The 25,525-nt window shown below is 38.0% G+C and overlaps 1 protein-coding gene across 1 annotated transcript in view; it reads right to left on the reverse strand.

Annotated features, from left to right (window-relative positions):
• Nucleotides 1-25,525, reverse strand: part of SPATA16 (spermatogenesis associated 16) — a 205,790-nt gene that overhangs the window by 16,820 nt on the left and 163,445 nt on the right. The window contains exons 6-9 of the mRNA XM_047755284.1: nt 24,768-24,914; nt 23,619-23,731; nt 17,569-17,733; nt 14,932-15,015 (exon numbers count right to left, since the gene is read on the reverse strand). Coding sequence (XP_047611240.1) covers nt 14,932-15,015; nt 17,569-17,733; nt 23,619-23,731; nt 24,768-24,914 — 509 coding nt within the window. The remainder of the gene's footprint in view (nt 1-14,931; nt 15,016-17,568; nt 17,734-23,618; nt 23,732-24,767; nt 24,915-25,525) is intronic.

Here is a 25,525-nt window from a genome sequence, read left to right on the forward strand (position 1 = left end):
AATGTGTCACCTCTGACCCCCATATTTTTTTAACTGAAAAATATACTATCATTCATTCAAATTGTTTTTTCCTTATAGTTAGTCATTTCTTTTTTTGCTGTTTCAAGATCTTTCTTTGTCTTTAGTTTCTAGAAGTTTCAGTAAGCTCCATCCTGGTGTGAATTTGAATTTATCTTGTTTGTGGTTCACTCAGATTCTTGAATCTATAGTTTTATGTCTTTTGCCAAATTGTGTAAGTTTTCAGCTATTATTTCTTTGGGTACATTTTTATTCCTATTTTCTCTTATCCTCTGGGATTCTGATAATATGAATGTTAGATCTGTCGTTATAGACTCACAGGTCCTTGAGGATCTTTTTTTTTTCCCCCCTATTTTCTCTGTTTTCCAAATGGGTAATTTGTATTGTCTCATTTTAATTTCATTGATTCTTTCCTCTTTCCCCTTCTTTTGCTGTTGAGCCTCTCCACCAAGTTTGTAATTTTGATTATTATATTTTGCAGTTCCAAAATTTTGGTTTGGTTCTTCCCATGTCTTCTGTTTCTTTGCTGATATTCTCTATTTTTTATTGCAGTACAGTTGACTTACAATATTATATTGGTCTCAGGTGTACAACATAGTGATTCAAAATTTTTATAGATTATACTCCCATTTATAGTATAAATTTAGCTATGTTCCCTGTGTTGCACAATATACCCTTGTAGTTTATTTTATACGTAGTAGTTTGTACCTCTTAATCCTGCACCTCTTTCTCACCCCTCCCCATTAGCTTGTTCTCTATACTGTCTTTTTGTTACATTCCATTTGTCTTATATTTTAGATTCCACATATAAATGATCACATAGATATAAAGTGTCTTTCTCTGTCTGATTTATTTCACTAAGCATAATACTCTCGAGATTATCCACTCTGTTGCAAATAGCAAAATTTCATTCTTTTTTATGGGTCAGTATATATATGTGTGTGTATATATATACATACACACATATATATGTATATATATATACACATATATGCACATACACTATATATTTCTTATCCATTCATCTGTTGATGGGCACTTAGGTTGCTTCCCTAAATGGCTATTGTATGCTATGAATATTGGGATTCATGTATCTTTTTAAAAGAGTGTTTTCTTTTTTTTAGATAAATATACACAGAAGTAAAATTGCTGGCTCATATAGTAGTTCTACTTTTAGTTTTTTGAGGAAACTCCATACTGTTTTCCACAGTGATTGCACCAATTTACATTCCCACCAAAAGTGTACAAGGATTCCTTTTCCTCCACACCCTCAGCAGTGTTTGTTTTTTATATTCTTTTTGATGATAGCTACCCTTACAAGTGTGAAGTGACATCTCATTGTAATTATGATCTGTATTTCCCTGATGATTAGTGATGGTGAGCATCTTTTCACATATGTCGTCTTTGGAAAATATTTAGGTCTTATTTTTTAATCATATTTTTTGATACTGAGTTGTATGATCTGTTTACATACTTTGGATATGAACCCATTATCAGTCATATCATTTGCAAATATTTTCTTTCATTCAATAGGTTGTCTTTACTGGGCAAAAGCTTTCAAGTTTAATTTGGTCTCATTTGCTTATTTTTGCTTTTGTTTCATTTGCCTGAGGAGACAGATCCAAAATGAATTGCTACAATTTATGTCAAAGAATGTTCTGCCTATGTTTTCTTCTAGGAGTTTAATGCTTTCCAGCATTATATTTAGGTCTCTGATCCATTTTGAGTTTGTTTCTGTATATGGTGTAAGAAAATGTTCTAATTTCATTCTTTCACATGTAGCTGTCCAGTTTTCTCAGCACCAACTACTGAAGAGATTCTTTTCCCCATTTTATATTCTTGCCTCCTTTGTCATAGATTAATTGACCATAAGTGTGTGGGTTATTTCTGTCCTCTCTATTTTGTTCCTTTAATCTCTGTGTCTATTCTGTGCCAGAACCAGACTTTTGATTACTGTAGCTTTGTAGTATAGTCTGAGGTCATATTTTTAAGTTGGCTTTAAAGTATTTTTAATTTCTCATTAAAACATTTTTATGATGGCCACTTTAAAGTCTTTATCAGGGGGTTTTGTTGTGGCTTAACAGGTTACAGACCTGACCAATGTCCTTGGGGATGCAGGTTTGATTCCTGGCCTCACTCAGTGAGTTAAGGATCAGGTGTTGGCTATGAGCTATGGTGTAGGTCACAGATTTGGCTCAGATACTGTATTGCTGTGGCTGTGGTGTAGACCAGCAGCTGAGGCTCTGACTTGACCCTAGCCTAGGAAGTCTGATATGCTGCAGGTGTGGCCCTTAAAATAAAAAGGCAAAAAAAGTCTTTGTCAGATAATTAGCTGTAATTACAGCTTTATCTAACTGTTGTAATGCCTTTTTGTTAGCATCACTTGATTGTCATTTTTCATTCCACTTGATATCTTCCTGTTATTTTGGTATGATACATGACCTTCAATTGAAATCTGGACATTTGGGGTATTGTGAGGAGAGTATGGATCTTATTTAAGCCTTCTGCTCTAGCTGAATTTTTCTGACACTTCTATGGCCAGGGATGGGAGGGGCCTTACTTCATTACTGTCAGGGGCAGACAGAAGTTCAAGTTCCATACTTAGCTTCCATTGACATTTGAAGGAGGGCCTCCTTCTTACTTCTGGGTTGGGATGAGCATTCAGGCTCCTCAGTGGGTCTTCAGTGATAACTCCCTGGCTGGGATGTAGGAGTAGCTCATCACTGCTCCCTACATGGTATCCCCTGACGTCACAGTGGAGGGATATTGTGAAAATCCTGTCTACTAGGCCTCTTCTGACACCACACCCAGTGAATATGAAGACCCAAGCTCCCTAATGGTCTTCTTTGACACCGCCTTGTCAGGGTGGGAAGTTTGAGACACCTTATTACAGCCCAATGAGGGCAGAAATCTCTCTCCTTACTTGGGCTTCGCTGACATGGATGGGGTAGAATCACCACTTTTTTTCTGTGATGTTTGGCTGGAGTAGAATGATTATGGCATAGGAGTTTTCTATCTTGCTAAGCTGCCATTTTCCCTGTCCCTTGTCTAGAGGGAGTGGGATTTTGTTGGGGGTTTTTGTTGTCTGCACATGTTAGTGTTTTTGGGTTACCAGGCTTTGTCATCAACAAGTGTGGAATGTGTGAGAAAAAAATAAATCAAGTGAACTCACCATCATATTATTGCTCACATCCCTGTGTCAATAGGGTCTCTAGGTCACCTCCCTTTTCAATCCAATTTTGGAGTCTGTCTTCTATTTTACATATGATGTCCAAGGTTGCACTTAATGTGGTGGGTAGGGAAAATGTGTCTACTCCATATTCCTGGAAGTGAAAGCCCACTGTCATGGCTTTAAAAATGATTTACGACCTGTGTTCCTCAGGGAGGTGTACTTTTATTTCTTGAATCAGTTTTCCCAGTTGCTTCTGAAAATCATTATTATGATGAAGTGAATCACAGTGAAGGTGAAGGGAGTCTTTTCTACATAAAAGGTAGTGGGAAATTAAAAGCCTCTCAATTTCCTTTCAATCCAGTAATAAAGAAGCCTAACTTTATCCTATCTATGGATTAGGCTTTATAACACAGGTCCATATCCTCTTTTCACCACCATCTCCGGTTCTTCTACAGAATTTATTCTCCATAAGAAAGCCATTTTGGCAGAGTACACATATATTTTACACACAAGGTTTTGATGATGCTAAGAGAGATGAGTGTGTTGGTGCTTTAAGGTATGTGTGTATAGATTAGATTACAGTCTGGTTTCCTTCTCTTCATGTACCATTTTAAGAAAGTCATAATCAGAGTGATAATTGGCCCATACCTTCCTTTACCTAAAGGGCTGCATGTAAAGGCACCTTTATTTTTGCCCTTCTCCAAAGGATGAAAGGTATAATGAGTATACCATAAATGACTGAATGAGCTACAAGTCAATTGCTCTGAACTCTGTATGAATCCCACTTTCAATATAGAATGGAAGATGTCCTATGGTCAACTTAGTTACCAAGTGGTATAAGATTATATTTTGTTGTTCTCTAGAATTATAAGGGATTACAAAACTAAATGTATAAAATACTTGCAGTGAAATTCTGTGCTGCCAAGGGAAGACAATTTAGTAACTTTTAGAATGAAGAGCAAACTCACTCTTCACTTCAAAATGAAATTGAGAGGTATGTTTCCCTCCCTTGCACTAGAGTATTTCGCTGAACTTCTGAAAGATGCATTTTGAAAAGCTTTTACAGAGATAAAAACACTAATAGGTTTGGGATAATATGAGCATTTCCAATTTTTGTTTTAGTCACTTCCCTATACTAGCTCACGAATTAGTGGGATGGACATGGAGGGTTCTAGGAAGTAAAGGTGTGAACAACATGCTGTCCCATCTCGGCCACAAGGCCTCTGTGTTGTGAGGTAAAGGATGGAGGACTTACAGCTGTGTGCTTCTGAAATTGTGCTTTCACTGAGATCCTGGTGCGTTTCAGAATACTTTACTAGGGTAACTTCTCAGTGACCCTTAGAGTGACAGTAAACATACTACAGGCATGATTATGTTTCTAAGCTGTTTTCTTGAAGTTCTGATGTTGCAGAAGGAAAAAGGTGAGCTAGTAGAGTAACCTAAACACCATATGTCTATAAAGGGAAGAAAGTGAGAGAGGGCAGCAAGATCATCATAATCCAGGAGAGAGTGGGTGTCAGGGTCCAGATTTGGTCAGGCATCCGCCACAAAGCAGTCTGGGTAAGTCACCAGCTGGGTTTATGAGCTGAGATCTAGAGGACAGATGCCTGCAACAGCCTCTAATGTTCCTCTCTGCTCACTGCACAACAGCAGACTCCAGGGTTGTCTTATAGACTCTCAGCTTGGGTTAGGCGATGTTTTTTGTGCCATTGACTTTTAGTAGCTGCATTTGGTTTAAGTGTTCCAGCTAATGCCTAGGAACAGAGGCTCTGACCTAAACAAATCTGATTCAAAACTAAACATTGTCACTAAAAACTTAGGCTTGTTTCCTTGTTATTTCTACAAAGCTCTTTTCCTCATCTTTTAAAAGAGCAATAATGGGGAGTTCCCGTTGTGGCGAAGTGGTTAACGAATCCGACTAGGAACCATGAGGTTGCGGGTTCGATCCCTGGCCTTGCTCAGTGGGTTAAGGATCTGGCGTTGCTGTGAACTGTGGTGTAGGTTGCAGACGCAGCTCGGATCCCATGTTGCTGTGGCTCTGGCGTAGGCTGGTGGCTACAGCTCTGATTAGACCCCTAGCCTGGGAACCTCCATATGCCGCTGGAGTGGCCCAAGAAATGGCAAAAAGACAAAAAAAAAAAAAAAAAAGAGCAATAATGACATCTCTCATGGGATTGTTGTGATCATTAAATGTGATAACTTCTTTTTTATTTTGGCCATGCCAGTGACATGTGGAAGTTCCCAGGTCAGGGGTTGAACCCATGCTACAGTAGTGACCAAGGTGGATCTTTAACCCATTAGGCTACCAGGGAACTCAATGATAACTTCTTGAAGTACTTGGCATATACTAAGAAATCAGCAGTCTTATCACTAATGATATTTATCGTCATCACATTATCAATTTTTTATCACATTAACTTAATTATTTACCTGAAGTAATTTTTTTATTTACAATGTTTAATTTCTTCTCTACAGCAAAGTGAGAAGTTATACATATGTATATTCTTTTTTTATTACTCAAATGAATTTATCACATCTGTAGCTGTATAATGATCATAACAATCTGATTTCACAGGATTTCCATCCCACAGCCCAAACACATCCCCCCATCCCCCAAACTGTCTCCTCCGGAGACCTTAAATTTTTCAATGTCTGTGAGTCAGCATCTGTTCTGCAAAGAAGTTCAGTCTGTCCTTTTTTCAGATTCCACATGTCAGTGAAAGCATTTGATGTTGGTGTCTCATTGTATGGCTGACTTCACTGACATGATAGTTTCTAGGTCCATCCATGTTGCTAAAAATGCTGGTATTTCGTTCTTTTTGATGGCTGAGTGATATTCTATTGTGTATATGTACCACATCTTCTGGATCCACTCCTCTGTTGATGGACATTTAGGTTGTTTCCATGTTTTGGCTATTGTAAATAGTGCTGCAATGAACATTGGAGTACATGTGTCTTTGCGAGTCATGGTTTTCTCTGGATAGAAGCCCAGGAGTGGGATTGCTAGATCAAATGTTTCCATTGTGGTGATCCGAGGTTTGCTTGTGAATTACTAACATAGTTTGATAATTTGTTGGTTATCACAGTATTTTATTAGGTACATGAGTACCTAATAAATGGCTGATTAACTCTGTCTGCCCCTTAAACTCAAGGTTAAAAAGGCATAGCTCCTGAATTCATGCTTCCTAGGTCAGGGAGCCATGCTAGATCTGACTCATGCGCAGAAAGTCTTCTGCTGCAGAAATTTCATGCCAAATCATCAACATTTTAGAATACTTTCAGCCAACCAAGTATATAAAAGAGGTATTCCTAGCATTGGAGAAAAGGCCAAATGCAGGTGGAGAGTGAGTGATTAGAAAATGCAGATGTTGAAAAAGTTCAGCAGATTAACCACTTACTTTTTCCTTTAAGTCAGAGGAGAAAGATGTTGGTTTAAATGGTGATGGAAATTCACCATCTATTTAGAGTGTTACATAGTGGCGAGGGGTGATGTCAGAACTCAGGCTCTTGGCTTTCTCCATTTGCCAGGCTAGATGTGGCTTTGCTGTACATTTGGAGATGAGGTTCTCCGTCCATGTCTGACTGCCCCAGAACTCAGCCTCTGACCATATTTGGGAGGTTCTGTCAGGGCTTTGGTAGAAGTTCCTTTACTACAGTTGCCAGCTTAGACACTTTCTGGCACAGACTCATTGTCCCGAGACACTGTAATAATTCATCCCAGATGCCTGGCCTCTTCGGCCCATTGGGCCTTGCCTCCCTCACTCCTTCCCCTCGACATGGGCATGGTCAGCAACAATAGCACTTAGGTTTTTGTACACAGTCTGTATTACACCCTGGATAGAATTGCTTAGTAGCACTTGGAGCACACACTGTAAAGGAATTTGGGGATATGCTAATGAGGAAGCCCATAACCAGAAGCTGAGAAGATTCACAATCAAATTGCAATAAATCTGTGGAGACTCCTTAAAGAACAAGACACACAGGAAAAGCTTGATTGCTGGAAAAACTTCTCTGCAAATGAGTGGTACCATTGCTGCATCTTTGAAAAGGCAGCAGTACTTTCAAGAGAGACACAACTGCATGCCCCCACAGCACATTAGTCAGCCCAGATGACTGGCCGATGAATGACTGGGCCACATGTGCTGTGTCTATCAGCAGAGCTCCTGAAAAGACTAGGTTTGAATGCTGATGTGGAAGGTTAAATAAAAGGTTCCAATTTGTTCTTTTCTCTTCCCCCCTTCAACCAACTGCCCCAGCCCATCTCCCAAATTTGTGCTCTTCCCTGCTTGCTCTTCCTATGTCAATGGCCTTGAATGGAACAGAGTTGCTAAGTGACATACAATTCTGTCCCATTTTTAACTTAAGAGACTGAATTAATGTATCAATGAATGTCATTTCTGTATGACGATGAGTATAAGATTTTGAGATAAAAAGGAACATGAAAACCTAAATAATTTTGAATAAGTCCATATGGATGGTTTAAAGATATCCCCTAAAATTCCATTAGTTGGATTCATTAAGGATTATGATGTACTGTGTCATATTTTAATATTTGATGAAACTTTTTTTTTTGTCTTTCTGCCATTTCTTGGGCCGCTCCTGCGGCGTATGGAAGTTCCCAGGCTAAGGGTCTAATCGGAGCTGTAGCTGCCAGCCTACGCTAGAGCCACAGCAACGAGGGATCCGAGCCGCGTCTGTGACCTACACCACAGCTCACGGCAATGCCAGATCCTTAACCCACTGAGCAAGGCCAGGGATCGAACCTACAACCTCATGGTTCCTAGTCGGATTCGTTAACCACTGCGCCACAATGGGAACTCCCTAATATTTGATGAAATTTTAAGGTAGCATTTCTTCTCATGAAAATTCATAGCATCATGATTATATGCTGAAGTATTTCTCTCATTTTTTTTAAAGTAACAAAGTTTCATTTCTCCTTATTTAGTCTCAAATCAGAGAACTAAAGGCATATCAGAATAATACAATCTTTTATTTCATACCAGATTAAATTCTGATCTTCACAGTGCAAAATTTAGATTTTGTAAATGAAGAGCCCATAACTTTGTCTTCTGAGTTATAGACAGTGTTGCTTACATGTTTCTCTAAACTGAGTCTTTGTCGAGAAGAAATACGAATGTTCCAATGTAACAGTTGGCATATATATATATTTTTTAAAGACTCCTTTTTCTAAAGATTCCTTTTTTTCCTATTTATCTTCAGGCCTAACTCATAATTTTTCCTGGGCCTTAGGATTCAATACTAAGTAACACAAAATCCTAAACTTTGAAGGTGGCTAGGGTATGAGCACATTGCATTTCTCAGTAGTCAATGACTTGCCCAAGGTCCCACGAGTGGGAGCTGAATTCATGGTCAAGAATTTGTCAATTTAGGCTCTATTATTTCTGTTATGGAAAACTAGGGAACAGAGGAGGAGGATCCTATATGAGTGGATTGCAAAGGCAGACTGGACAGAAAATTCCTTAGTGACTTTGGCTCAGTTTGAGAGAACTTTATTTTGACAATTGAAAAAAGACAAACTGGGCTAGTTTATGGCCAGATTCCACTTCGATTGGAGGTCACTGTGATTCTCCATCTGACCTCACACCTAAATGCTTAGCCAGACATAAAACAATGCTGGTTTGTTGGACTTTTTAATGTTTCATAAAGCTTGGGCCTCTATCAAGAAAAATGAGGCTCTAAGGCTACGTGATTTTAGGGAAATTGCTAAACTTCTCAGTTTAATAAATTATACCTTTTACCTTTTGTGAGAGTTAGTAAGTTGGTATATGTAAAGTGACTAGGAGAGGGTTGGCCCATATTAAAAACTCTTATTCTTTCATTTTATTGGTCTGGCTTTTAAGAGACCCATTTACTCAGAGCTGGGAGGAGATTTCAAATCTTCTAGTTCAATATTTTTATTTTACAGATGAGGAAACTGAGGCCCAGAGAAAGGAAATGGCTTCTGAGCTAATTTATGACAAATTTGGATCTCCAAACTGCTAGGTCAAGGTGCTTTTTACTGTGATAGGTCCCTGTAAATAAACCTTTTGTTCTTCTTCAGGATAGAAGATCAAATCAGACCACTTCTTAAATCCACTTCTACTGTCTGGGTTCAAGGCTCAAGCCAGGCAACCTTGGGTCAAGCCACCATAATTACTCTCCTGTATCACTGTGCTAACCTACAATCTCCCTGATTCTGCCCCTGCTCCTTTTAATCTGTCCTCAGTGCAGCAGCTTAGAGTTTTTTTGTTGTTGTTGTTGTTTGTTGTTTGTTTTTCTGTTTGACAAAACAAACATCCTCCTGTCTCAGTTCATCTGCTATTAGTCTTGTTCATTCTTCTCCAGTCACCTCACCCTCCTTGCAGATACTTGTACTTGCCAGGCATTCTCCAATCTCAGGGTTTTGTGTTTGCTGTCTCCTTCACCTGGAAGGTGTCTCACCAGATGCTTGCATGTTTTGCATTTCTTTCAGATATTTCTTACCACCTTGTCGAATCCTGCCCTGACTATTCTATTGCAGTTGCAGTCATCTGGTATTTTCCATTTTCCTTTCCAGTTTGCTCCAGCCATAGTGTTTGTTACTAATAGTCTATATTTCTTTAGGGGGCTTATTGAATACTTTTCTCCAGCAGAATGCAGACATCATGAAGGCACTGCTTTTTCATGGCTGTGTCTCCAAAGTCTAGAATGGTGTCTGCTCCAGACACTGAATGCAGGAGCACTATGGTAATAGGACCTATGGGATATTCAAAAGTGTGTGCTTTTTAGTTTTTTTTTTTTTGTTATAGACTAAAACTAAGCAAAGTGTGATAACTCATGTTTTAAAAGTCCTGCTGTGGCATGGGACTTTGCAACACAAGAAAATTTACCCTTTGGGGATATAATCTGTTTATTTTTTGGATTGGCACAGCTAAACCAACATTCGTATATCTTTCTGGAGTTAATTACTGCAAAGGAAATACTCCATAAAGCCAAACCAAAACAAGAGCACTTTCCTAAAAGTCTATAAAGAATACACAGTATTTTATTTCTGGTGAATTAGGTAGTCTCAGTTCTTTCTCTTTCTGGGTTCTTAGAGAAACCTCAAAGATAACACAATACAGACAGGAGGTCAGCATTCATGAATCAGGTTTCATCTTGATAGGCTTTTTATAGACCTATAACAAAGTGGAGCCCTGGAAATTGCGTGAGGTAATGGGGATTCTGACAGACCCTTTAACTGTGAAACTTGGAGGTGCTGCTATAATTCTGCTGCTTCAGATGAAAATTTCAAGTGTTTTCATTAGGTGCAACAGCTGTTTCTATTACAGATAACAGATCTCTGAGGTGGTGATGCTGATATCAACTTCTAGTGGGCTCAGAACAGAGTGTAGCTTGTACAATTAGCTTTTTTTTTGATTATTTTTTTTTCTGCACACGCAAATTAACTCTGTAGCAGTAAAAGGAAATTACTTACTTGCTACCGGAATTGTTAGAAAGTGATACGATCAGATCATGCTTTGTAAAGTCACATTAACCAAATTAAAAGCCCTTGGGAAAAATTTGGCACCCTGTTCCTTCTCATTCACATCTTCCTAAAGACCTCTCAGGAACTTCCATTTAGAAAGCTAGGATCATTACCAGGGCTTTTAATTTGGAAAGATTGGCTGCTCACCAGTGAGTCTTTCTAGATACCCAGTGACTGGGTGGGGTGGCTCTGTTGTGTTCCAATCTCAGAGGCCTTGACTTAGACAATTTTGCTCACTCTGCTTGCTTGCAGGTATGTTTTCCAGCCCAGGGCCCCTACCCATGGCTCTATTGCTGAAGCTTGACTCCAGGACAGATGTTTCATTTCATTCTCTCCACAGACGCACATATCACTCCTATTAGGAGAACTGGAATCTAGTTTTCCAATCCTGTGATTCTGGGCAGGCCTGAGACTGTTTTGACTGGGAAAATATGGTGGCTGTTGATACGCCAGTTTTTTTAGATGACTGATGGTTTTTATGTCTTTTCTCTTGAGAATCCAGCTATCATGTTGCTTAAAGCCTAATTCACATGGAGGGGCCACATTTAGGCATTGCAGTCCACAGTCTCAGCTGCCTAGTATCAACTGTCAACCACATGAGTGAACTCTCTTGGAGTCTAGTACTTCGGGTGACTCCAGCCCCATACACAGAAGCCAGCTGACAGAACTGCATGAGAGACACTGAGCAAGAACCACCTAGCTGAGTCTAGTCAACACATAGAATTGTACAAGATAATAATTGCTGTTTGAAACCACTATGTTTGGGATAATTTTTAACACAGCAATAGATAACTGCAGTCAGGGTAATGTGGGATGCTGCAGGCTAAGTGCTTCTGTGAATGTGGGTATCAAAACACTAGCTTAGAGTGAGGTGAAATTGCTCGTTGGCTATAGGATGCAGAAAGGTATAAACAAATGAAAATCACATTAACATCTTATCAGCTAGTTCTTGGAAATTCATAGTAGGAATTTCATAGTAGGACTTTCTATTGTCTCTTGGATTGGTAGATAGAAATATTTATTGATAAAATGCAAATATTTCTGGAAGGGATAATGCTGTAAACCAGGGTACAAGGGTACAGAAAACTTTGTGTAGGATCAGGTAGTAAATATTTTAGGCTTTGTGAGCTATATGGTCTTGTGGCAACTATTTACCTTGACCAAGGTGACACAGATGATACCTAAATGAATGGCATGGCTGTGTGCAGTAAACTCTATTTACAAAAATAAGTGGTTGGCTGGTCTTGACCTGTAGGCTGTAGTTTGCTATTGCCTGTGCTAAACAATTCTTTCTTTCTTTTTTTTTTTTTAACAATTATTTCTATAGTCAGCAGAAATATTGAGTTTTATTGCTTGACTCTCAAGAGCATTGGATTTGGTTTAGTACTAGTTCTTCCTGCTATTCCGTCTTAGTCTTCTTTGTCAAGTTCTCCTAAATTTGAAGTTTGCTACTCAAGGCTCTCTTCTTATATGCTTTTCCAGCTATGTCACCCACTCAGATGATTTCAGTTACCATCAGTTTGCCAATGACTGAGAAATTTCTATCTCTATTCAATATTTTATCCAGAATTCCAGACTCCATACATCCACTTGGATATCTTGCCAGCACCCTACATTCAATAGTTTTGTACCAGTTATTAGCCTATTGTCTCTCTCTATTTCTCTCTCTTTTTTTTTTCCCATCTTTTGTCTTTTGTCTTTATAGGGCTGCACCTAGGGCATATGGAGGTTCCCAGCTAGGGGTCTAATCTACAGCTGCTGGCCTATGCCAGAGCCACAGCAATGCCAGATCAGAGCCACGTCCACGACCTACACCACAGCTAACCGCAATGCCAGATCCTTAACCCACTGAGAGATGCCAGGGATCAAACCAGCAACTTCATGGTTCCTAGTCGGATTCCTTTCTGCTAGGCCAGGAGGGGAACTCCTCTTAACTCCAAACCCACCCTTCTATAATTAACTCTTTGATGCTGGGCTTGAAACTCAGCAAACTGAATTTCTGTTTTGCCAGCTCTTTGTCTAGGTCACTAGGGGGCGATAGAGGGAAACTTTAAAACCAAAGGAAAAAGGAGGGACCTATTGCTTCCTGTTTATTTGCTACGGACTTCCCTATGCTTGGGGTTCCTGTGAGCATCTATTCAGCAAATTGTCTTTGCTCCAGAAATATACCTTTTAATCTGTAGTAGCAGTTGAATCTAGTTTTTCCAAAAGTTGCCAAGTCGCCTCCATTAATGCTGCCATCCTTCTCTCCCCATCAATACCAGTGAGTTAGTGCCTCTTCCTTAGAAGTCTGGGTCTCAGCCCTTCACAACCCCTCCTCTGAGCTCAGAGACACTAGCAGCAGCTAAACAGCACCTCCTAGTAGGTATGAGTTTTGGGCTAGACTGGTCCCTCCAAGTTTTCTAAGTTTTAGTAATTGCAGCCTCTGAGTCTATAGCTCTAAGGAGTGATAGCTCTAAAGGGGTAATAACTGCTTTCTCTGTTATAAAATTACTGTACCACCTTTCTTTTTCAGTTACCTATTTCATATCCAGAATATTAAGAATTCTTTATATTAAATTCCCATTCAGATATTTGGCATGACTTCTGTCCTGCTATGACAGGGCTCTGAAAGAGTTTATGTTCTCAGCCAAAAGCTGCTTCTCTGAAGTGTTTCCTTTTCTTCCTTTGCACAGCCAGCTTCTCCCAGTTTCCTCCCTAGTGGTTCAAGACTAATGTCTGTAGATCACTCTAACTTTTTATATTTTTTTAAAGCCCACATGCAGTCAGTGAAGAAGACTTGTAGATATGCTTCCTAAATATTCCTTACATCTTTGTGTGCTTCTCCCTGCTTTTCCCTATCTCTGTGCTCACCATGGTAATTTAAGCCACCACCCTATAACTGTTCTCCCATTACAGCCCTGGAGATGTCAAAAATATTTACCAGAAACTTTCTAAAACATTCTAAATCCTCAACATAATTTATAAGTCCTTCTGTGATTTGACTTCTCCTGCCTCTGCACTGCATTGTGAAATATGTTCCTTGTTCTTTTGTCAGTATTTGAATTTGCCATGCTTTTTTAGCATTCTTGGTGCAAACTTTTTCCTCTGTGTAGCAATCTCCCTTTTCATCTGGATAACTACCACTATCCTTTAAATGTTTTATAAATATCACTTTCTCAGAAATGGATTTTCTTACCTCTCAGACCAGATTATATTCCTTTATTTCTTCTTTAGATCTTTGAACATCTACTTTTTAAGTATAGTATTCAGTAAATATATAAGTAGCTGTTTAATGACTGTCTTCTTTCCTGGATGGTAAGGTCCATATAGGCAGGGGCAGTGTATGTCTTGCCTAGCACATTATCCTTAACACACAGTGTTCTTTCAGGCACAGTAGACATTCCATAAATATTTGCTAAGTTTAGTTGATTTCTGTCTCATTCATTTATCATAGGGCCTCTGAATTGATTACTGAAGACACATTTCTGCAGATGCATCAGAATCCCTCATGGCTGACTTTACCCTTAAACCAAAGGCTTCTTTGGTTAATTCATCTCACATCTGCTGACACCATTTCTCTCTTTGTGGATTCTTACAATGATTGGAGGAGACTGAGTGGGAAGTATATTGATGAGTATTACCTTTGGCTGGACTGGAAACCCACCACTACTTCTTCCTACATTGTCAGGGGCCCTTTGGTATCATGCAAGTCTCCTTAGTACCTGGGGCCAGGTGCATCCCAGTGCTTGTTTTACTTAACTCAGGTAACCCAGGAAGGGATGTTCCCTACTTCTAACAAACTGGTAGGTTTCTCCTTCACCACATACAGCAAAGTGCTAATTTTTTTTTTTTTGTAGTTCCCTGAAACATAGCCATTATTTCTCAAATGACAGAAGGTGGGGGAAAGGGTTGGGGAGTGGACTAAAACATTGATGAAAGGGCTTAAAAAATCTGTAATAATAATAATGAAGTAGATAATGAAAATAGAATATGAAAATGAGCATGTTAAGAGACTCATAAAAGCATATGGCTACAGTCAAAACAGCAGCAGAGGGAACGGATTATATAAATCCATATTTGATTTTGGTTACACTTCCAGGGAAAGAGCTGCATTTATTTTAAAAAGAAAACAACCAATAAAAAAAAAAACCAGAAGACCTTCCTTTTCTTTTTATCTTCTAGACAGATTTGCCCCAAGATGGACAGTTTCTTTGAGAATAATATATATTTTTCCTTCAGCTGAAGGTTTTACCTTTTGAATTATATTCCACACACGTTCTTTATCATTTCTTCTTCCTTCAAGGGTGTCCATAGCATCTGCCATTAGTGACTGCAGCTGTGGCACCAAGATAAAAATTATCAGTGTGGAATTCACACAGAAATAACTTCTCTAAATACACAGATTAAAACCTAATTAAAAAATCATTTGTACGCTGATGATTTTATTACTCATCTTTCCGACAATGAACACTGCCGCCTCATCTTTGCTTCAGTCATTACCAAGTAGTATTGCAGATATAAAATATGGAAACAATGGAAAGATTCTTCTTGAAAATTTGTAGAAAACATATAGGTTTTAATGCAGTAAGTGTTGATGTTTTGTAGAAACAGATTTGGGTTGTAAAGAAGGAAGGCAGTAGTTAATTCCCTCAGGAAATGGCATGTAGTACATGAAGGCATTCTAGTATTTTCTCTTGAGGCTAATGTGTCATAATTCTAGACATCATGCAAAAGCTCACTAGAGAACCATGCTAACATTGTGTTTTATTGCCTCTTTTCAAGGATCTGGCTCATTTATGTTCTTTTACTATTCTTTTCTAAAACTTCAAAATAACCAAGTTTTCTTTTTAGGCTCTATTTCAAAGACAAGTTTAAAAAATGCCACCCATGGCCCCAAACTACCATATTCCAATTTAAAATAGTCATATACACATGCTGCCTATGTGGCGGCAAAATTCTGAAGCCACATTAAGCCATGTGACATTCAAAGCCAAAAAAGAAGTTTCTCTAAAAAAGAACAAATGCCAGTTCAGTCACCATGGCCTCAAACATTATGAACCCTGAGATAATCTTTCTGTACTTTAGATATTGCAGAGCTTAAGTGGGAGGGCAGAGTTGAATCACTCAAGATTCTTCTCTTGAGCAGTCAGTTTATATAGCATCGCAAAAGATATGGCAAGAATTTATTATCTAGGTTAACACATGCTTGGAAGTTGGAAAGTAAAGTCTATTAAGGTGATGAAATCTTGCAAGATACATGATTTTTATATATTTGGCTTACATATATACATACCATATAAGTTTATATTTTTTTCCTAGTAAGTATATAAATTATGAAAATATCCCATAAAATCCTATTTTCCAAGGTTTCAGGTAGTGGAATATTGTGCTAACATGTGGAATATTGCACTTACCTAAATAATGCTATTACATGTTCTTTCGGTATATTTGGAAACATAAGTATTTGCAGAAAAAAGAAAGCCACAGATGTGTGGTTAAGAAGACCTAAGTGCAGAAAACTCCCCTGTATTTTTCATTTAAATCTTGAATGTGCTCTTCAAGAAGACAGGATCAACATTGTGCCAGCTTCCTAAATTAACATTTTCTTCACTTTCTCTTATCTCAGAGGAGCATTAATCATCTAAAATTGGCTATAATATGCACTCTGAAAGCTCCACACTGACTACAGTCTTGAATGCCTTATGAATGGTAGGATAAACACTTAGCCTTTTAGAAGGTGTTCTGTGCACACAACCATAAAGGTTTAGAAAGTATTATGCCAGTTTTGACTTTTTTTCCCTCAGTTTTAGTGTGTAGTATGCATAGTTTTATTATCTAGCTACTCAGTTTTATATGCTTACTTTGAATATCAGTATTTATTTAATATACTTCTACAAGTTCAGATGAACATTATACATGTTGGCAGTTCATTTCTTGATTAATTAATTTGTTACAACTTTAAAAAGCTCCAAAAGGGGAGGGTTCCTTTAGTTATCTGAAAATTACAGGTGATCAGTTTGGGTTGTTCTAATCCTTGCTGTGTGAATTCAATTCAGGTCTATAATTAGTTTTTACTGTCTTCAATTAGAGCCTCAAAGTAAAGAGCCTGATCCTACAACACATTATGAGATTTATGTGAAGTAAACTTTACCTTTCCTTGAATGGCCAGCAACTGATTAGTAATTATTTTTCAAATGTAGTGCTATTGTTTCTAATATTATGTTTTTATACACATCTGTTGGAAGATTTTTTTCCGAGGTATTTCTTCTACTAGTTTTTGACAGGCTGTGTTTTCTGAGTTAACTGGTCAATTCAGTTAAAAAAAAAAAAACCCACTATTTGACTAACTGCATTTTCCCTGAAATAACTCTCTTACCTAAATGTATGTGAGTATGTGTTGACACTAATGTCACACATATTTGTAACACTAAAAGTGAATTTAAGAAAACGCTAAAGGAAATTCTGTAGGGTTAGTTTCCCATCCAGCAATTACTCCTTTTCCCTCTTACTTTTGCACTGAAGAGAATCATATATTAACATATCTTGGAGTTAAGGAACAATTGAGTAAAATTTCATTTTACTTGAAACAAAAAAGCCTGACTCACAATATGAATAATCAGCCCTTTTCCATTTTGTCATACATCACAAAGTCTTGCTGTACAACAACAACCAAAAAAAAAAAAAAAAAAAAAGAAGCTAGTCAGGGTGAGCAAGCAACACACAAACACACACCTTCCTACATTTTCCAGTTTCTTCATTAGAATGCTTCATGAGGGTTGGGGATTTGCTCTCAGCCTACATTTATTATCACATTCTGTTTCAGACCCTATCATTCTTCTGTTGGCTCAGGGCTTGTGAAGACCTTAAACAAAGAGAAACAAATGCTTACCAGTTCTGCCTCCTGTTGACTGAGGTCCTGTAGATAGGGAATGGTTGCTAGTTCTGCCATGGCTTGATTAATCACCTGGGACTGCTCCTTCACTCTCTGCAGCTGGCTGAGGAGGGTGGCGTATTGCAACTTCTCCATCACACCTGAGCTCGCACGAAAACTCCCCTAGTCCCCCAGTAGAAGGAAATGTCTTAGAAAATAGCCTCTCCCTGGGCATGGAAGTCTGGGCTGCTTGCAATATATTTAGTTCCTTTGAAGTAATGGTTATCTAGTGCAAATAAATATTTTTGTGATTTTAGAGAATTGTCTGTACCCTTCCTTCAAACAGGTGAGTGTATTTAAAAGGGAATAGTTTGCAGGATGGTTAAGATTTGGAGGTGGCTCTGCTTAAGGAAGCTGGGGCGAGGGGAAAAGAGGGGCCTGAAGTTGAACATCAGCTCCACTCTCCCAGTGGGGATCCCATGGAGCTGTGGCCATTTAGAGGAGGTGACTTTATGTCACCAAGGCACCTTGAGAGTTGAGTTGCCTACTATCTTGTTTATATAAAGGGAGATTTCTTATGTAAGCTGAAAAATGTTATGCAGGTTGAATTCTGTTTACCCCAGTGGCTCACATTAAACCTCCGGATCTGCTTTTATCTTTACTTCTTGTTGGGTGGCCATGATCTCTGGCTCTTCTCTCTGTGGTATTGTTGTGTTTTATTATGGCTCCTAGGACCATTCCAAGCAACTGACATGATCCATCTTGAAACAGATTGTTGTGAACTTGTAAGGACCTGCAGCCCCCATAAATCAACTGGTATTATGGGTTTTCTTAAAATGGGGTGCCCTTATAATGATTAAGGTGGCCCATCTCTGTGTCTGCTACTGCCAGTTATAAAAGAGGACATGTTATCGTCTCTAAAAATTTAATACAAATTATACTGCTTGATAGGAAAAGACAAAGTTTAACGTAAAATTCTCACATTTTGATTTAGAAAAAGATACCTATGACATATGGGGGCACCTAGGGGCTAAAATAAAAGCCTTGGGTTTCTGTCATGTCCGGGAGGTGATGAGAAATGGGAAGTTATGGGTGGATTTAGTTGGGCGATTGCATTCCAAACTCTGATGTTCAGAAGTGGAAGCCTGGATGAGCAGCATCCTTTTATGGTGAGCTCCTCCTGTACCACCTGCACCAAGAATCATTAGGCTTGTTTGTTACCTAGGAAGAATCCTGGGCCTTACTTAGTGAGTCTCTTGAAATGTGGCCCTATAAATGAGAATTTTAGCTTGGTGACCCCCCAAATATTTAAATGTCTCAAATAGAATTTGGAGAACAAGCTACTACCTTTTAGTTGTGCGTACGTATAACAGATTTTTATCCAGAAATTAGAAAAGGCAGACAGGATTTTTCCTTCTTAAAATAGAATCTCTTCTAAGAGAAAAAATATTAGAAACTAGCATTACTACAGAGCATCTGAATTTAAACTTGAATTTAGAAAGCACTTCCTTCTGAAACGCCATATGCATATTCTGATTGACACCAACCTCTAGAAGTTGGCACTTTCCTAGAACCTTGGTAATAAAGGAAGGTTTGGTACGATTGCAATATATTTGCTGTATTTCTCCCTAGCATGTATCTATGCCATTTGACGAATGTCTCTCTATCCCTGCTAATTTGTTCTTTCTGATTAATCATTTATCTGAAAACCTACAAACCTAGAGGAGCAATGATTACAAATTGTGTATTTGAGATCCCTTCTTTGAATTGACAAAATAGCCAGCCTACCCATTTCAGTTTAAACGTGTAGTTAAACAATGGGATACTGTCAAATAGAGGAAAGCAAGTTGCAGGAGAAACAGTTTTCTTTCTGAAGAAAAATTGCTTTCTTTGTCCTTTTTTAAAAATAAACAATGGGGCTAGTTGTAGGAAAGCGGTGTAGTGACTCAACTCCAAAGAGCAGAAACAACTGCAGCCTGCTTGGGAACATAATCTATCAGTGTAATTTTCCAAAACATCATGAAAGTAAAAATAGTGGAAGGCAATGGTGCTTTGTTAGCTTGATTGCTGGATGCATAACAAAACAGGAAGTGCTCCTTAGGAACAGGACACCATGGAAAGAATATAGTTGACTGTTAATAGTCATCACCCTGCCCCCCCCCCCCAAGCCAAGGGCAGTTTTGGTTATCAGGAAACTATAGATTAATATTTTACCTATATAAGATAGGGGCTTTTGAGCAAGAAAGTGAAAAGGAAATAAAAATATGTGCCAGCAGGCATGCTCTAAAGCTGTTGCTTTAAGAAAATAAAGGAAATCTTGAAAAATAAAAGAATTAGCTTACATCTAATGCTAGCAAAGTCTAAATCTAAAGGGAAGTGGTGCTCTCAGTGAGACTACAGGAGTGATCAAAGGGCTCTTTAGCTGCTGGAGAGAGTGTACCAAAGTGGCCAAGATTGAAGCTAAGACCTCATACAGGTGCAAGAAGTTTAGGTAAATAGTAAGTTCTTCGAATGAAGGCTTCAGCCAGACAATTGTGTAGATTTAATAGCAGGTATAGATAAATGTTTGGAAAATAAGTGGCACAATGTAATACTGCTGAAAAGCAAAGCCCAAGTATTGGGAATGGATTTCTAGTTGACCTAATATATAGAAACATTAATTGCAAAGAAAAGGGGTAGGAAACAACATATTATTGTTCATTTCAAATGTGCACATGTAAACACTTTTTATGCTTCACTAGAAGGAAATTAAAAGTAAAATCAATGAGGTATTCAAAACATGGTTAGTTAGGTCATTTTTTGGCAAGTCAGCCTGTGAAGGAAGCTTCATGCATGGAAAGAGATTTTATTATTTTAACTCTTTAACATTTACCCCAGGAAGCAGAGTACATAAGGTTTTAAACTGACAGCAGCCAATAAAGTTAATGAATGGAAAAGCACAGTGGCATTTGGTAGCATGTGAAGTAATTGGGACAAAGACCCAGAGAACGAAAAATACCATCTAAGCAGAGCTACTGGTTGAATGGGATTGATGTTCAGTGGGATTAAAAGCCACCAGATAGGAAGGTGGGAGAATATTTGAGATAATAATTCTTAAAATGCCAGGATCATTCTTGTCAGGCCATGTGTTGTGGGCCTAGCCAAGGAATCTCTAAAGGTAAAGAAACTGGTGACAGAGTGGAGGGAGAGTTATTTTCTGAGACACTTTGTCCCTTTGACTAATTCTATCACCTCATGGCAAGAAGTGAAAGTCCATGTTCCCTGGGAAGCCCCACTGTGGAGAGGAGATCTACTCCATGGCTGTAGATGGTACTACTAATAATGTGTTTGTGAGTAGATCTGAGCCACATCTGTGATCTAAGGAAAAACATTCGGAATTCCTAGGACACCTGCACAGTCTTCACTTTAGAAGAATATGTGATTTCAAAGTACACAGCTTTTAAAAAGGAAAAGAAAGGTCTATTAAAACAGGTCCTTTTTCAAAGCAAACTAAAACCAATACAAACAGTTAAAACTGCTAAAATTCTTAACACTTTACAAAACACTTCAACATGGGTATATACTTTTATTGTATATATACACAACAGCTCTGTGGGGTGAGCTTGCAGATGTCAATTGATTTTATAAACAAGAAGAGACAGATCAGAGGGTAAATGACTTGGCCAGAGCAGAGCCTTGGACAAAAGTCTATAGATGTCACAAGCTAGGGTCATAACTAATAAGGACAATACCTAAACACTCGAGTAGATGGCATTTGACATCTGACAAGAAAAAACATACCTTGGGGATCCTAAACCCATTGTTGAGGAATCCTTGGGTCACAGTTAATGGTAACATGTAGGAATAATTTCTGCTCACCAACTCATTACTCACTTCATTAAACCAGGTTACCTTTGCAGCCAATTTTATGCAATCCTGCTTTATGGAGTGGTGGTTGAACATATAACAAGAAACCTAGGGGCTGATATTTGGATATACTTGTGGTCTCTGGGTACTTTTGGGTTCACTCACTTTGGTTTCATTAAAGCTCTTTGAGACAATCTTCCAAAAAAGCTGTTATCTCCCATAGAGGCAAACATAAGAAAGTCGATGACATCCCTTGCAGCTAGCGAAGTGCTACTGCCTCATTCTAAAGAAGTCTAACTTATTGATTAGGTGCTAAGAATCTTGTTAGTTATGGTTTTCAAATTTCCTTTATAGGCACATAAAGATACATGCATATACAAATTTCTAAGCTGCCAGAATGCCCTTTGAAAGGTAAGAAGGAGATGAGTGAAGAGCATTTAAAGACAGCATAAAGCTTAGATTGGCCTAACCTGCATTCACAACACACTGGGAGATCTGAGCTGGCAATAGATGATGAGGGGGTCAATTTCCTGACAAGTAGCAAATTATGGCAGGTATTGCCCCAAAGAGCAAGGGCACAGACGGAGCACTTCCACAATGTCCAGCACATTGGCACTGTAAAGTTAGCCATGTGTAGATGAAGTGAAATAATACCACATGGTGATGGTTCTTGTTAGCAAGGCTTCCACTGTTTGCAAGGCCTGATGATGACAGTGTTGATGTGTGTGTGTGTGTGTCTGATTAGGATGGGGTGGTTGGTGATGGTGTGTGTGTGTGTGCACACATAGAGGAGGTTGTGGTAAAGGTGAATTGGAGAGCAGGGTGCAAAATTTGTATTAGAGCCAATGAGACAGCTGTAAACTGAATGTGTCCACCCAAAATTTGTATGTTGAAGCCCTAGTGCCCAATGGGATATATTTGGAGAATGGGGCCTTGGGAGGTAAATAGGATTTAAATGAGGTCATGAGAGCAGGGCCCTGGTGACAGGATTAGTGCTCTTATAAGAAGAGACACCAGAGAACTTGCTCTCTTTCATGTTAAGGACAGAGGAAGTTGCCCACTACAAGCCAGGAAGAGGGTTTCAGTCAAAGCCTGACCATGCTGGCACCTTGATCTCAGGCTTATAGCCTCTAGAACCATGAGAAAACAAATGTCTGTTGTTTAAGTCATCCAGTCTATGATATTTTGTTATGACAGTCCAGGATAACTAGGATAGAAATGGATTTATCAATAGAATTATAGGGGAGGTAATTGAGTACAGTTGTGGGGAAAAGAAAGCTGTGTGGTAGGAAAATTCATGAAAATGTGCTTTTGGATTTGTAATGCACAGAATTACAAATCATGCAAATAGATTAGGGATTTTATAGCTGTTATGAAATGCCGAATAATGTTACTGAGCAGATCAAGTGCTGAACAGATGTTAAGTAGCTGTTTGTAATGACCCCCCTTGGTTCCCCTTGTAAGCGAAGAACATCAAATCAATGATGTAATACAATAGCCACAAAAAAGAAAATTCTTTAAAATTTCCAGCTTAAAGGCCTTATAATATTTAAAAAGGGGAAATCTGCAGCCTTTATAACTTGTTAATGAGATGTTCCCTTTATGTACTTTCAGTACAATAGCTTAAATTGTGTAAAATAGCACAGCATAATTCAGGTCTCATTTTGGGTTTCTTAAGATTGAAAAATAGAAAGGGCATATTTTCCCTCAGTCAGAGAAAGGGATTAGATAATTTACCTAAGGGCATATAAAGATCAGCTGCCAATGTTTAGAGGAGCATCCAGTTTATCAGTGTGAGGGGAGGAACTAGCTTTAAAGACTCTGAAGTCTTGTGTAGGTAACGCAAAGGTTATATGCAATAGCCCAATATATGAAATAAAGCAAACATTATGTTTACTAAAATTTTGTTACAACTTAGAGCAAGAAATTTGATGCAACCTTCAGTTGGATATCAGGAAACCACAAAGAAAAGACTCTTTAAAGAGACACTAGCCTAATAAATGCTGGAAATTGCCAAGCATAGCATTATAATTTTACAAAATATTTTAATATAAAAGGAATAAAATAATTTGCTAAACTTTGCTTGGTTTGGCAAATGAGATTTATTGTCAAGTTTTCTAAAATCCTCCAATACTTGGAATATTTGCACCATAAACTTGCTATACTTCTAGAATTGTCTAATAGTTGTATGCCAAACAAATATAAAAAACTCATATACCTACATTCATTTGGGTGCTTCTAATAAAATCCAGTACTGGCAAGATGCGCTTCCCCATCGTCTCCATGTGTCTCACTGTTTCTTCTCTGGTCTGCAGACCGAAGGGAGTTTTATGTTCTAAAAATTGTAACAATAAACTTTTATACTGTTTTTCCAGACTTCCATTTCAAAATGCTTGCTTTAGCAAGCTGTAAACAGATATCTCAATATTAATAGATGTGAAATCTTTGAGATGGGACTAGCGCCTATTCCAAAGACCACAAGTATAACAATGAAAGATCTATGAGGAGAAAGGCAGAGGAGATATTGCCCTGTAGAGACTCTCATTTATTCATTTTGTTGTGCTTCCTGATTGAGAGATCTAAGAGACAGCTTATAACAATTCACCTCTCTCTGCAGAGTATGCTTTCCCTGAGTTGTGAAAAAATGTTGTCATAAATGTGTCTGATTCTTGTCTTGTTCCTCCCAGGTATTATTCAAGTGTGCAGATCCCATTGATTTTGATTGTAGCTTGAAGTTGAGATAAGCCTCAGAGGATAGAGGGCTAGACAAAACACATCTTTAATTATGTGAGTAGACCTGAAGGGATAAATTCAACCTGAGACCATGAATTCAGCCTACAAGTCTGAGACTAACTCCACGTGAATATTTTCTTGATTTTTGAAAGTTTCAACTATAATTATTGAGCACCATTTAACCATAATACTCTTTAGGAGATCTAAGGTCTTGGTTGATTACTAAAGAGTGGAATAGATATTAATACAATGGCAGATAAGGGAATTTAAGGTTGTTATTGGCTATATTTTTGATTTCATATAATGGTTTTGTTGTATACTTTTCTTCTACACTTGGTAATTGATGATGCAAAAACTTGCATCCTTTAAGTGTCCTGCAGTCTGGCATTGATGATACTCTGTTTGGGATGAGGTGGCTGGAGCAAGGGAGGTGGGCACATTGGGATTGTGTTTAGTCTTGGGGGAAAATAATTCCAGATATCATTAACTAACCCACAAAGAAGATTGGGAAGAGTTAAGTATGACCCAACAAACATTTTTAGGTGCCCAGACTCTACTAAATGTTAGATCTTGTGATGAATAAGGCACAATTCCTGCCTGTTAACAATATTGAAAGATAATAGGTCCAGGTGGTTTACCTATAAATATTGGTATCTTCCTACTTGATACTTTTCCCAAAAATTTCCCATCTTCTTTGTTTTTGAAACCAAGAGTCAAGAGGTATTGTTGGGGAGGAAAAGATGACCAGTCAGCTGTTTGAGGCAACGTGTGGAGTCCTTGAAGATCTGAAATGTGACATAAAAAGAAAAAAGAATTTATTATTTTGTGGTTTTAGGGTATTTTTCCCCCTAGATTTTAGGAATTATACTTCAAAAAAAATGGTAAATACACAAATTAAAGATTCAAAGTAAAAGTATGTGCATCAAAATGTCAAATAGATGATATATCAAAATCGTTTCACTGTTTATATTTTTCTTAAAACATAAACATACACAAAGTAGAGCAATAAAATATGGCTAGATTATGTGTTTCCCTTTCCTCATATTCAAAATAATAGAATATTCAAGACCAGCTTGCAGGCTTAATATTTTCTGTGTGACTCTTTTCAAGAGAATTTGATTTTTCCATTCACAATTTAAGATTTAAGGAAGTAATACTATATGAAATAATATGAATAATATGAAATATGAAAGAGAAAAATTACCACATAATTAAAATATAAGGCTAATTAGTTGAGTTGCTATTCCTCCTAGCTGAAGGAAATTTAAAATGATAAATGTACTGATTTTGTAATTAGACTTGGAAATAATTTGAGTGTCATGAAAATGGTTCTAATAGAAACTCAATCCTTAATGATCAGAAAAGCTAATATATACTTCGTACTTATTTTCTACTT

The sequence above is a fragment of the Phacochoerus africanus genome, chromosome 1, assembly GCF_016906955.1.
Source record: "Phacochoerus africanus isolate WHEZ1 chromosome 1, ROS_Pafr_v1, whole genome shotgun sequence".
Taxonomy (NCBI): domain Eukaryota; kingdom Metazoa; phylum Chordata; class Mammalia; order Artiodactyla; family Suidae; genus Phacochoerus; species Phacochoerus africanus.